The 14,649-nt window shown below is 41.6% G+C and overlaps 2 protein-coding genes across 4 annotated transcripts in view; both read left to right on the top strand.

Moving 5' to 3' along the window:
- The window catches only part of CD96 (CD96 molecule), a 25,805-nt gene extending 25,392 nt beyond the window's left edge, over positions 1-413 (top strand). For all 3 annotated transcript variants that reach the window (XM_085304944.1, XM_085304943.1, XM_085304942.1), the window contains one exon: positions 278-413. In XM_085304944.1, the coding sequence (XP_085161070.1) occupies positions 278-386 (109 nt within the window). In that variant the 3' untranslated portion in view covers positions 387-413. The remainder of the gene's footprint in view (positions 1-277) is intronic.
- A 9,217-nt stretch (positions 414-9,630) lies between these two features.
- PLCXD2 (phosphatidylinositol specific phospholipase C X domain containing 2) overlaps positions 9,631-14,649 on the top strand; it is a 20,174-nt gene continuing 15,155 nt past the window's right edge. Inside the window, exon 1 of the mRNA XM_085304941.1 lies at positions 9,631-9,791. Coding sequence (XP_085161067.1) covers positions 9,710-9,791 — 82 coding nt within the window. The 5' untranslated portion in view covers positions 9,631-9,709. The remainder of the gene's footprint in view (positions 9,792-14,649) is intronic.

Here is a 14,649-nt window from a genome sequence, read left to right as displayed (position 1 = left end):
AAAAAGCTGTGAGTCTTTAAATATAGCTTCATACAGTTGTGTGAGCAATTCTAAAATAATTTTAAGAGCATGAATAAAGCAAACTTATGAATGAAATGAATAAACAAAAGGCATGAATAAAGTAAACAAAGCACAAACAAAGCTGCAATATATAAGAACAAATGTAGAATTCTATTATACTGTGCTTCTTACTTAGTATCCACCTACCTTCTCCTTTTTTACTTCAGTATTTTATATGGCCTGTGTGTTATACCACATTTTGTCTCTTTTATTCCAGTATGAACAGACCTCCATCTTTCAAGCCACCACCACCGCCAGTAAAGTACACAACCATGGTGGAGTTAGATGGGACTCCCCCATCCTGCCACGAACTGGAAAGCCTGTAACACTGCCTACGCCATCTGTGTAGCACAGAAGACGACTAACGCAGTAAAAAGGCTTTGTCTTTAAAGCAGTGATTACAGGAGTTTGGTGTTAATGACCCATATTAAAATTCAGAGTGCCTAAATGACATTAATGTTGGAAGCAGAGCACTCCTGAGCACACTCACTTAATCCCATCTATCTCTATATGCATTATGTTAACACCGTTGTGAGTGTCACAGTGAGATTATATGTGCTTAATTGGAACTGGATGATCAACTGGGAATTTGCTGTCTTGTTAATGGGAGTAGATTAACATATCACTCCATAAGCCTGCCTAAAGAAAGTGTTGAAGCTTTTTGTTTAGTGAGTGTATAGAGATGASAGTTCTGCCGTATGGAAGCCATGATTACGTAGGAGTCCTTGGCTTATTACGAGCTTTTTGATACAGACATGAGCAGTTCTTATAATTAGTATTTTTTTACTGCACAAATATTGAGTAATGTGACCTAGTGTGTAATTTTCTACTGGTGTGAAACCAACAAAAATCAATAGCTTGCACTGAGAGGAAATAGCTTGCATCTGCCTCATGGGCTTGCTGCACAGAGTCACTGGCAGGAGCTGATAAGATAAAAGGCTGCTGTGCAGGCCTGGTATAATTGTGTGCAAAGAGGAGTTCATTGCTTTCTGTGAAGCCACAAGAAAGAGTAAACTTGGGGGCTCATTTACAAGCCATTTGTGGACCATAGACTGAAGGGCTCAGGTGGAAAACAAATCCAATTGAAAGGGCCAGTCCTTTAGGTAGTGCCGTGTTTCTGAAACAGCAATCACTCTTGAGTCTGTGTTTCCAAATATTGCTTTAATGATGTGCAGAAGAAAGGAGTATAATTCTTCTTTTTCTCCCTTGTTGTTGATCAGCTTCTGCCCTTTGCTGTCTTTGGATATTTCAAGACCCGTGGGGTAGTTTCCCAGGTAGCTTAAGCCTGCCAAAGTGACATTCCAGTCTTATCCCTACCCTGCCCTGGTGTTTCCCTGTGTTGGCACTAACAGTGAAATGACTGCGGCATGGACTGGGTCAGACCACCCTGCCGAACAGCTCTCCGCCAGCTCAGCAGCTGCAGGACTACCTACACCAGGCAAAAGAGAGGCAACAGGAGCACCCCTTTTGGCAGCAGCATGGTCTTAGATTAACATAAGCCAAGAAACTGTCCCTCTGAGCTTGTTTGGAAAGGTACTGCTATCACAATGCTATTTCTGTAATGAAGCCAAATCAACTGAAATTCAATCACATCCAGCTTAAAAAATGGTACATTATTTTCTGCTAAAAGCTGGTCGATGCTCAATCCAGGTTAAGAGAATTGTATTTCTTGTGACTTCTTATTAACGTAAGACTTGCTGGAAAGAATGATCTAACACATCTTTTCAAATATCACCAAGCTTTTAGTATTTCGTGGTGCTGATTACCTTACAGCACAAGGAGTTCTCAATGCATCGCTGAGGTAGTCTCTCTGCTTCAGAGAAAACACTCTGCTTCCTGCAAAACTATACAGACTTTGCATGCACAGAAGACCTGATATTAGTTCGATCATTTCTTGTCCATTAAGGGTTTTAAAAGCAAAATAGTTGGACTGTCAGTCACTGCAGCAGAGGGCAGCTTTCCCTTGATTAAAAAAGTGAGCAAGCAAGCAAACAAAAGTACCGGATAGCCACACTCTAGGGGATGAAGAGAGCCTGGACTTTCTTCTTTGCTGTTAGATGAAGATGGCCATCTGCAGTGTAGCTGTCAAGGAGGGGTTACTTCAGCATCTCAGATGTTTTGTTTTAACCATCTCAATCCCTTTCCAGCCAGGATGTTCCCCTCTGACCGGACGGTGCCTTTAACCCTTCAGTACACTCCTTTTAACCCTTCTCATGACTCGTGTTGTTTTCAAGACTCAGTCGCACTCACAAAAGGGGGGGGAGGGAAATACTGATCGTGACCAAAGCGGGAGGCGCTGCAGGGGCCGGAGGACACGGCCCCGCAGCGCTGCCCCGGGCGGCGGCGCTGCTGCGCCCCTCCGCGACCAGCAGGTGGCGCCGCCGCGCCGCCGCGGCGCGCTGCTGCTGCTGCTGCTGCTGCTCGGGGTGGTGATGGTCATGGTGATGCTGGCGGTGGCGGTGGTGATGTCAGTTGTGTTCTTTTTTTTTTTTTCCCCTATATTTCCATAAATAAAAATGTCCACGCCAAGGGATTGCTTTTGCCTATCTTCCTAACCCCCTATCACAATTAAACCATGGGGAGTGGTAAGGGGGCTGCAAGGATTCCTGTCCCCAGGTGCAGAGAGCACCCCGTGGGAAAACGGAGAAAGGGGTGCGCTGGGCAGCTGGCGGTCACTGCAAGTCGACGTGGGAACTTTGGGGAGAAAGAAAGAAAGAACCTACATGCTGGCTCCAATCTTTCAAGCTTCCTGCAGATAAAGTGAACTTAGAATAGCTTTTATTTTGAGTTGGCTTCATCTGATCCTGACCAGGATCACATAAGAGTATGCAGGAATTGTGATTAGGTTAAGAATTTACTCCTTGCTTTAATCTAAAGCAAGAAAAAAAAAGAACACTTTCAAGATGTTATTTTTCAGCATCAGCTGCCCTGATATGTGGGTTTAAATCACTCAGATTGGACATGGGTTCTATTAGCCCTGGAGCCCAGACTAAAGTTGAAATTATCAGATGTTTGAAGAAGGATATGTGAATGCCATATAAAAGCTGTTTTATAAGAGCAACATGTTCAAAGCTTGCTGCATAGGAATAGAAAAGGTTTTTTTAGAAAAGGCTTAAGTGTTAAACTACTAAATGCAAATCCAAGACAAAATGAAACCTGTAAGGCAGACCTGAGTCAGAATCTTAGATCACGTACAACATAACTGTAATACTGTGAAATTATCTGGATCTACTGCATATGGTCCTTTATACATATATTAACCAGCCTTGAAAGTGATACATAGGAAAGCTAAGCAGCAATGTATGTTTATGCATATGTGGCTTTTGTCTATTTTTGTGGAGAGCAAAAGCAGCCTGAACCTTTGCCTTGCTCCCACCTCCGACAGCTCATGGGACACCTGTGAACTTCGAGGATGCCCTGGTACTTGTGTGCCTGACAACCATGTCACCAAGCATCTGAGCATTAATGCTCTTGAGTACCTTTTGCTCCCTCTAAATTATGTCCCCCCCTCCTTTTTTTTTAACAGCATTTGTGTGACTTTTCATACATGGCACTTTTCTGTCTCATAAATTAATTAAGCTTGGACTGYTTGTTTAATGAGCACCCTATTGTTTGCACTGTGTTCTCCAGTCAGTCTAATTTACAGACTATTTTTGCAATGCCTGGGTGCAGGTTGTGGGAGAGYACAGGCTGCCTGAGAAACCCAGAGGTGGATTAATTAGATAACAGTTGCTTTTAACAGGCTTTAGCACCTGGGATTTCCTGGGGAAACAGCCCATCTTGGCACAGATCCAAAGAGTGCTCTGTTTTAGGTAGGACTCTTCCTTGTTCCAGCTGTGTGGAAAGCCTTGCAAAACTTTGAATCTTCATTTTAATTTATCTGTTTGTTTTAAGAAAGAGTGTATAGAAACATTGCTTGCTACCTAGAAGAGGGTATTAATTACCTTATGTGATTTTTGTTGGATTTTAAACCATCCGTTATTATAGAAAACAAACATTAGAAARATCTATGTATACTAAAACTGCAGGAGTAATGGTATTTTAAGAAAAAAATGTTTTACTTCTGTTTATTTTAGTAGGCAACTCTTCCTGACTCTGCAATTAACTTTGAACATAAGCCCAGGAAAGCTTCTGAAAAGCTCTGCAGAGGAATAATGATTGCTTGATCCCGTCCAAGGAGATTTTAATGGAAATAATATTAAATCATATTGTATTTTAAATGATTCCTTACAAACAAGACAAAGCTCAGGGAAGTCTCCAGGAAATACTATTTGATTTCAGGGAACATTGGATTATGTCCTTAAAACTCCTCTTCCATCTGTCTTCAGCGTATGATGTTTCATCTCTTTCCCTTTAAAGTCTCCTATACCAGGTTGCCCCAGAAATATTTTAATCAGTGGAAGAAATTTATCTGTTTGCTTGCTGGTTTATTTCCAAACAGGAGGACTTCCAGATTAACTCTGGCATCCTGCGCAGTTTGAAACCCCCTCATGTGGTGTAAATGAAGTATTGAATAGCTCACTATTGTCAAACAGAGGACTCACAGATGCAAGGGCCTGGCTTAAAAAAAAATAAAACAAGCAAACAAAGAGAGGGAGAGAGTGAGGGAAAGAAAGAGACTGAAAAGGGGAGCGGCAAGCAGTATATTGATATGAACAGATACTGAGAGACTGAATGGTAGACAAAAAAGGTGAGGGAAGCTGATATTAAAAAAGATCTATAGTAGACATCTAAGTATTTGCAGGAGTCTTAAGAAATATAAAAATTGCTATAATAGTCATGGTATTTTTCTGCCTTGATATAAAATGGGAAATGAACACCATTATTTGGTCTACTACTCTTGAAGAAGTGATATTTTATATACCATAACGTCTGCAGAGCTTTGTGATTGAGCRTGTCTGATGGCTTTAAATGTTAAATAATTCCATTACAGTCAGGGTAAAAATGATAATGAACAGCTTGGAAGAGTCTGAGTGTACTTACAAGAAATGTTGAGCAATTAGCTTCTCTCTGTGAGAACGTTTCCTGCAGTTCTCTTCCCATCAGTAGCAAAGTAACCTTTAAAATAGGCAAGTGACACAGAACCTGTTTCAATAACTATTTTGATCTATAGTCTGCTGATAAATTGCATGTAAGGATTTGGGATTTACAAGGCACAGCAGATTCAGGACTAGAATGGAGGATTTTGAAAGCATTAAGTGAAACTTTTTAACAGTAGCAATGCATCCTGTTGAATAACAGGGCATGCGTTAGAGTATTCATGTGGTAGAATAGTATGAAGCTAAGGTTACTGTAGTGCTTGGTGTTATCAACTTGTTTTCAGCTGTTTTAAAGCATTTTTCAAAGTTCATTTTTCTGGCTTTATTTCAGTATTGGGGAGCTTGAGGGCCACATGTTATTGAAACTTGAAATAAAACAGTTGTGTGTTTGGAATTAGCTAACATTGAAAAACATATGCCTCTTAGCGCTTTAACAGCTTCAGCCTGATCCGCAGAGCTAAGCTTTTTACTAGGCATTTGAAAATAGGAGGGTTAGGAGTATGGGAATGGGATTTGAGCTGCTAGATTGCCTGGTCTGTCCATGACACTGAATTGTACTCTGTTCAGAGAAGCAGGGAAACAGATAAGCTCTTTTAGTAAAATCTAAATAAGGCATAACTATGGCTATATAATCTGTGGCAGAATGGACAGTAAAGCTGCAGCCAGGCCATCCTTACTATTGAATATGATTCATATGTGAATGCTCCAGAAATATAGAAAAATACAACTTTACATTCATCTTAATACAAAATTGAAAAATTTACATTGTATGATGCATCCTTTACTGTCTGCTTAGCCATTCATTTTTTGCAGCCACTTAAACACATGCTTGAAGTGGAGCATTTAACRGTCTCAACTGAGAAGACCCGAAATACTTAGTGGGTTCAGGCTGTGGAAAATAAAATTATATCTTTAAATACATATTTGTTCCCTCCTGTCCTCACAATTAATGCATAGCTCTGCAGAATTTGGTAGTGATTACAGAATAAAATTAGAGTTCTGTGGAAATGGAAAGAGGTTGAGGTTTTGGGGAAGGGAACAAGCATTTAGTGATCTTTATTTCTGGGAAAGCATGAAAAGTATTTTTGGACTGTAAGAAAAATCTTCTAGGGGTTACTGCTGGTAAATAACTGCAGCTGATACTTGCAGTTGAAGTCTCATGCTGCAGTGGTGAATGGACACATTTTCTCTCAGCAGTTGGGTTTCATGCAGTTGGTGCCTCTGTACACCCTAAAAGTCCTTTACAGAGTGGAGCTCTAGAAATGATCTCTGTAGCAGCCAGCATGCACTAATGCTACATGCCACAGTGTGGAGATGCTGAAACTAGCTGCCACAATGAAGTCATTGTGCTTCTGGCAGCACTGAAGTGCCCTGATGCTGCCACATCTCGGTACTATGGTAGCTCAGTATCAAAGGGTCAGAGACTTTTGGATGCCTGTGAAGCAATAGGTTTGAGACTATCTATCTCCTCTTGCTTAGGTTCCCTCTTTTATAGTCGATCTGATGACAGAGGACAGCTAAGATCAACTTTTGAAGTAGAGGCTGCACCAACCACAAAGTAGTGGTGATTGGACTCCTTTTCCCACTGCAAAACACACCCCTTCACCAACCTGTTCCTCTTCAGACTCCACTGTCCATCATACATATGCCATCCTCTTTATGCCACCTTAGGGATGGCAAATGCAAGATGGGGCCAGACAAAAATACTATCAAAGGTATCATGTTAGCAATTACCCCTAATAATTTTCCTTGTAGTTTTTATTAATCACAGTAGACTAGCATGCCAAGCACCCAGACGGTGGAGAGAGGTAGGCTATCCTGGCCCTGAAAAGCTTTCCCATTCTGAAAAGCAAAACTACAAAACCCTCATGGTTACCCATGCTACTTAAGGTCACAGACACTGATCTGCTGGGAGGTTGCCAGCTTTGAGGGTGGCTATAAGACAATGACAGCTTTCGAAGATAGACTAGGATTTGGACCATGAGTGCAACTAATGGAAATTTTGGTGCTCCCACATGATGATCTTTTTTTCAGTTCAAGGTGTGAACTTAATTACCATAGAAAATGTTTATGATCCCCTATGTATGTGTTTGAATAGACGTCTGGCCTGATGTTGCCTGCATCAGCAGCAAGTATACCAGACAGCCTTAACTGGAAGGGAGAGCAGGGCTGCAGAGCAGAGCTGAAGGCATGCCAAACCTGCTCTTTATTGTTCCTCCYTGAGCATCAGGAATGCTGTGTGAAAACCTGTTATTGAAACTAGACTTATGAATAGTCTGATATAGTCCATAACTGTCAAATACCCTAAAGGCAAAATCCTTTTGTCAGCTTGCTTGAAGAGCAAAATGCAAATTTATGAAATAAGATATAGAGTCTGGTTGTACCAGTTGAAAATACATACTTGATATGCATGTATTTACACATACATTAAATTTATACACACTTAACCTATAACATATAGTTCAATTAGCAGTTTCACCATGTATTAATGACAGCATTCTATGATTAATGTGTATACTTCAATAGCCAAATGAAAAATGCCTATTCAATTAAAAAGTACTTCACTACAGACAAAATGAAGGACTTTTGAAATATATGACCTTAGATTCAGTACTTGTTTTTTTTTTGAATTATCATTTAACAGTGAAAAATTATCTTTAGAGCAATAATATGTATTTTTTTCATCAGCACATGATGGAACATGATGGATATCTGCTGTATACCAGTCATAGCTATGTCCTTTTTGTCATGTTTGCATGCAAACAATACATTTGTACATATTTGTAAGAGGYAGTCCTTTAGTAAGAGAACTTGCTCTCAAAGCATTATCCTTCAAAATAATAATGCTGCAGGGAAAAAAATACATCTTCTAAGATGTATTTCATGTACCAAAGCAAATTCAGAAGTTGCTTTGGAAAAAATACCTTACCTGACAGGTGAAGTGTAAGGCACTGTGTCTGTGAGAATGTCAGAGGAACAAAATTGCTGTAAGAACAGGTAGAAGGGAATGAGTGTACCTTAAATCTTCCTACAGCAGGCAGGTATAGGAAAGTATATCAGGTGCAGTTCATAAATTGCTTATAACCTATTGACATTCAACTCAGAACAATGTTTGCTCTGATTTTTTTGCCTGGTATCTTAATCCATACAAAAAGAGTTTTAAGAAAATTGATGCTTRTAATTTTAGTTTTTGTATTTCCTGAACTGATTTCTTCTCTGTAAAGCCGTGGTGTTGGCCCTGTATCGGGGTGCTTCTCTGGTGCTGAAGCAGGGTGAATATCACAAAGTTAAACTCACATGGGATATGTAGCCACAGGTGTGTGTACATGATCATCTAGACGAGCATGCACACAGCCAGCATATTACCGCACAGTGTGGTAACAGAAAGTCCTGAGTAGATGAAAAAATTCACGGCTGGTGCCACCAACAGCAAAAGGAGAGCCAGCTGGCTCAAGGGATTAGAAACATAATGTGCAGTGCCACGTGCGGCGAGAGGACATCGGACCCTTAGCAGACGTCAGCTCTGGTCCCCGATGGGATTGTTGTTCCGTCCCATCCTCTAACGCGGACAGGTGCTGTGCGGGTTTCACTGCTTAGGTGGTGCAGAAAGGAAAGGAAAGTAGTGGAGATGGTGTTTCCAACGGCTGCAGACCAACCATGGATCGTATTTCCTGAGACTGAGTCATACAGAGACTTCTTAAAAAAACAACACACTTTTGCCTCACATACAGACAATACAATGACAGTAGGACAGGCAAAAAAACGCCTGCAGGTGTCAAAGTATAATACATACCTTATTGTAATACAAAGAGTAAAGACGAAGAGCTAGAAGTTTCTTTGTTTGTAGCATAGATCAAAATACTGTAATACGCAGGCAAAGCAGACTACTGATGGAAAACTAAAGACCCGTTTTACACTCCTAACTTTCTTCCACGTGGCTTTCTGGTTGTGTGAGAAAAGCTGGTACCTTACTGGTATTCGCACCGTGTCCTTCTAGAACAGAAGTATTTCCTACTCTTCCCCCAGCCCTGCAGCTGGGGGAAGTCAACCCGAAGCAGGGTCCCCTCTGCAGGCGCCGAGCCTCTCTGCCGCTTCTGGGAGCCGAGCTAGAGGCCGGCTCGGCGCCGCTGCCGCGACCCGGGAGGCCGGGATGACGCCACGGACACAGAGCCGGAGCGGGGGCAGCCCCGACTCCTCGCCGGCCACAAACCGCCTCACGTCTCACACCGCCCGCTCCGCCGCGGAGCACAGACGTTAACGGCCGCGCCGCACTGCCCCGCCCCTGCAGGCGTCGCTGCCAATGGGCGCGCGGCCGGGCCGGGCCGGACCAATAGGCGGCGGGGCCGCAGGGAGGGAGCGGTGGGGCGAGGCCGCCCGGCGCCGCACCTGTTACATAAGGGGGCGCTGAGGGCGGCCACGGGGCGTGGGTGGCCGTCGCTCGCAGGTGCGGCCCGGGGCGGGCGGCGGTGGCGGCGGGCCGCGCCGCGCCGCCGCAGCTACGGGCCCGGCCGGGGTTGAGCATGAACACGAACAGGAGCCCGCCGGGCGCGGGGCCAGGGCCGGCCGCCAGGGGACGGCGACGACGGCGGCGGCGGCGACCCGCCGGCGTCATGGCGGAGAGCAACGCGGACTGGATGGGATCGCTGCCGGCGGCGCTGCGCTCCTACCCGCTCTCCAACCTCGCCATCCCAGGTGGGGGTCTCCGCCGGCCCGAGCGGGCCGTTGGCGGCGGCCGTTGGCGGCGGGAAGGGAGGGGCCGGCTCGCGCTCCGCGCAGGAGTCGCCCGCCGTATTGCTCCTCTCTTTTCTCCCCCCCCCTTCCCCCCGCGGCAACGGGAAACGGGGGATTGATTTCAGTTCTCTCTCTCTCTCCCTCCCTTCATTTATTTTATTTTTTTTTCTGTGTTTAATTCTTTGCGTTACGAGCAAGTGTTGCTGGAGCTGTATCGTAAGGTCTCTGGCTTGGGGCTGTGGCGGGAGGGCTGGGCCGGGCCGGGCTGGGCGGGACGTCTGGGCGCTTGGGGTTTCTTCTTCAGATGCTGCTTTCAGCTGGGCGGAGTTGGGTGGAAGGGGGAACTTAAATAGCTTTCTGATACAGAGCGCAAGCGGGTGTGTTGCGTTTGTCACAGTTTCATTTGTGCTGCTCTAAGTCTGTTTGAAAGTCTAAGTCTGCTCTCACTTCTGAGAAAGCTTTGCCTTTTGCTGTTGAATTTTCCAAATAATTAAATTAAACATCAGCTATATTTATGTGGAACTTAAAGCTTACTTCTGACACGATAAAAAGTGACTATTTGGTCCCATGTAATCAGTGTGTGTTAATATCACTGTGGTTCGTGACAGTAGTTTCCTGCTCACAGTGTGATTTGTATGTGTTTTAAATCTCTCTGTAGTTCTTTAACAAAACTTGCTTTCTTTTTTCCTTTTCCTCRTAGTTGGTGCTTAACAGGTAAGCAGAACACTGCTGCACAGAAACACACCATTTTCTGTGATGTATGGACCATTGTTGAGGGGAGGGAGTAGGAGATGTGCTAAAGAAWTGCACGTGGCTCGCAAAATGATTTAGTAAAGTTTGTGCAGATACTTGGATCAAATCATTTTGGCATTGCGTTATGTACTGTCACTGTTGTTACTTCAGGACCTACTGAGGTGTTTGCTTATGCTTAGGGTTCAGAACTTGGATGTTTACTTGAACTGTAATTAATATGGAAAAATCTGTCTTTAGGAGTGAGAGCCTTGTTTCTCTATAATCTAGTCTCAGAGTAAAACAGGATGGTCTTACGCTGGAATGAATGTGTAAATGCTGGGGATATCCCAAAGTAGCCCTTTCTATAGCTAGTCCCTAAACTAGGATTAGGAGCAGTTTACTGTCTGGGAAGTGTGGGTTGTTTTCTTTTTTAAGCTGAATAACCATTCAGGCAGAACTGTGGAAGGTAAAATTAGCAAGCACAYGTCAAGTTTGGTGTCCAGGCAGTTATTTGTAAGTAAGGAGTAATATGAACTCCTTTGCAGGAGGAAGGAGTTGTTCTTCTGTAAGAACAACTGTGAATCTCTTAACCCATTTCATTGGTCTGACTGAGAGATGTTTTAATGATTAAAAACAAAGCAAACAACCCCCCCAAAACCACAATTCTAGAGAGCAGCCACAACAATAAATGCATAATGYATTAAATGAAATCCAAGTATTGAACAAATCCAGAGGTATATAGGTGAATTACAGAATTATAGGTGTTCTAGCAGGTGTTAAATTTTCAAAGGAAGCATTGTGCTTTGTACAAACTGAAATTCTTTACTAGTTCTCTGTTGAATTCTAGAAGATATTTCCAAGGTTGTCAATTAAGGCTGAATACAGACAGGGAGAAAATATGTTTTATGTTAAACTGAACAGTGAGTGGTTCAGATGACCAGTGGAAGAGATGATTCAGGMTATATAACTTACAAAACAAAAGTGTCCTTTATAGTAGAACCTATGTATAACTTGGTAGAGATGAAAGAAATATAGCACATTTATGAAATATCCCAATGTATGAYGTTACACTGAAGATACTAAAATACTGTAATTATTTATAAGATCCTGTGGCTTTACCAGCTGAGCCTAAAGTAACTCCTAGCTCCTGCTGAGAACTTGCAATTTCATGCAACAAATGACAAAAGTAAATGCTATCACCATTCCTCAGTTCATTTATCTGGAAAGTAAAGAGGAAAACAAATGATAACCCTAAAGTTATTTAGGAATAATACTGAATTTCAATCTGTAAGCRACAAAAGGAGTATAATACTGCTTGCAGATGTCAGTAGTGAAGTTTTTAATGGTGTTAACTATGGGTCATTCATTGTGATACCAGATATTTTACTCTAGTCTTTTGTGGTAGAGGCTGAATTTCCACAGTAATGTCTTAAAATTTGTCAGAACCCTTCAGTTATGTTGTGTAAAGGATGTGCTGAGATGCTTCCCTGTAAATACTTTCTGCTTTTCTCTAATAGAGATAAACAAATAGCATTTGAAGGAGTTGGAATAGGAGCATATGCAGCTCCTGTGAGATACCACAACRATCAGTTCTGTGTCTTCTGAAAAAAAGTTCAGAATGTATTGTTTTAATCAAATGAAACATGTTCTTTTATTTGTTTTTTCTCCCTCCAAGAGTCTAGCAAATGCAAATTCTGTAACTGTTCTCATTTGAGCAGGGAGGGGATGGAATGGAAGTGCAGTGCTAATGTAAAATTTAGGCTGACTGCAAATTTTGAAACTTTTTTTTTTTGTAGAAATTGTCGTTTTCATTCTGTTTTAGTGAACAGTAGCAAGTCAGTTTTGTTTTGTAGCAGCTTAAGGGCTCTAAGACTTCTGACTGCAGAAGGTTGTGGTGGTGATTGTTAAATGTGTTACTGTTCATTTAAAATACTGGCAACATGGTGTTTATAGCAGAGGAACGAAGAAAACTAATTATCATTGTAGTAATGCCACACTGATTTTTTTTTTTTTAAAAGTGGTTCTTTGAAAACACAGGCAGTGTGGATTTGTTTGTGGAAAACTAATGTTTTTTCCCATTCATTCCCTCCATGAAGATACCCTAGTCTGTGAATAGGGCAAGTAAGGCAGAAGGAAAGGTGTAATGGATAGATAGATAGTTTGGGGATGGGGGGGTTCTTTATTTTTTTTAGTCTGATGATTCTTTTGAATGAGTGGAATTTTAGTGTGGTATTTGACAACGCAAGCTTTACAGGAGACTAAGGAGGCATTACCAACAGTGTGCAAGGGAAGGAGAGGATGGTCCAAACAGGTTGCAGCTGAGRCACCTGTTTAGAGACCCTGAAGAGCAATAAAGGCCTATAGTATCCTCTAAAGGATGTGAAAGGCAGGCTGCAGCTCAAATGAGAAGCACTTTGCTCTCTGCGCTGTGTGTGTGTGGTGTGACCTGTGTGTGTTTTTTTTTTTTTTCTTGTCTGTCTCTGGATGCATTCCTTCTCACTCACCACTGTGGAAATGGGCTCAGCTGGCTGTTGTCGTTGTGCTTTTTTGCTTTTGTTGTTTTATCCCCCCCCCCCCCAAGAAGGTCTCTTTGGTAAGTAGGAAGAGATCTGAGACTGATGAAGGTGCTGGAGCTCTGCAAAGCCTAAAACTTGTTTAAATTTTGTTTAAGGTTAACACTTAAAACCCTAAAACTTTCTGTTTTGTTTTGTTGCACTTCTGACAAATAGCACATTTGAAAATAAGTCTCTAGGAAATAAGAGTTTCCAGAAAAAAAGAAGAAATGAAATGGGACAAAAAAAAACTTTAAACACAAGCTATTTCTTTGCCAACATAACTTTTGTGTATGAAATAAAGAAGCAGAGTTCAGTACAGATATTCTTAATCTATTGCAAACAGTTCTGCTTTTGGAGCTGCTTTTTTCATGGCTTTAAAAAAAAAAAAAAAGTAGCTATGACCTCTACAAGTCCTTTCTAACCTAAACTATCCTGCTGTTCCTGAGCTATTGAATGTTTTGTGGAACATGCTACTTGAAGACAGAGAAAGTAATTGGTTGGTTGTTCAATTCTTAGAACTAGCTGGTAAAAAATGGTGTTTAAGACAAGTATTCCATTAGATAGACCAGTATGGTGTTTATATGCTAATTTGTCTTTGTTCAGAACAGATGCAGTCTTCGGAGAATTTATTTGGAGACCTCCTCCAAGGCTTGGWTTTTATCAGTTCGAGTTTCACCTTCTCTGTCATTTCTGTTGGAAAATCTCTGGGCTAAACTCTAAATCAACATAATGCCATCCAAGGAAAGGGTGAGGTTTCCTGTGCAATATGATTAGAGAAGAAATCTTGTCACAAAAATCAGCAAATGTCAAATGGCTAAATGTCATCAATTTCTGTGTAGACAATATATTCAGCAAAATTAACCTTCTTCAACAAGTTGTGACATATGAAACTGTTTTTTTTTCTTAATTATACGCCAGACTAATTCAATTTGAATGTGGGTTTAAAAAATGAACTCCTGAAAACATTTCTGGTATGAATATACACATACAGGATATTATGTAGTACTTGTTTCATTTTGTGCTATATATTTTAGACAGTCTTGTGAAATAATGTACAACTCTGCTTATTTTCCTTGRTTATCTTTTATTTTGCATCTGTTAGTTTTCTTACTTTTTTTTCCTTTTGAGAAATGGAACAGTAGAAGAAGCTGTAATGCTGTCCCTAGTCTACTTTCTAACTAAGTGAATCAATTTTTTGAAAAATTTTCCAGAGAAGTTAACCTGCTTCTTGGTTGTACTTGCAGAGTGATAATTCACAGCACAATGGTGTTGGATGAATGTAATGAGCGGAAGAGTAGGCAATGCTCTTTTCCTATAGGTTATGGTGGTAATGTGCAGCATTTGCTTAATCTTGTCTGGGATAGTCTAACTTTGAATTATCAGTAGTGCTGATAATAGGTAGGCATACACAAAATTTTTGATCAAATTTTATCTCTGGATAAGTTTTCTACTGTGGTCAGTTCAGGAGGCTCAGCTGTGAGGGCTTTCTTTATTTTTTTTTTATTTTTTTTTTTTTATTAGTGCCAGTTGTT

This window comes from Rhea americana, unplaced genomic scaffold (genome assembly GCF_003343005.1).
Source record: "Rhea americana isolate MKP2758 unplaced genomic scaffold, rheAme1 scaffold_213, whole genome shotgun sequence".
Taxonomy (NCBI): Eukaryota; Metazoa; Chordata; class Aves; order Rheiformes; family Rheidae; genus Rhea; species Rhea americana.
The sequence above is the reverse complement of the archived record's forward strand: the minus strand, read 5'-3'. Positions and strand labels throughout refer to the sequence as shown.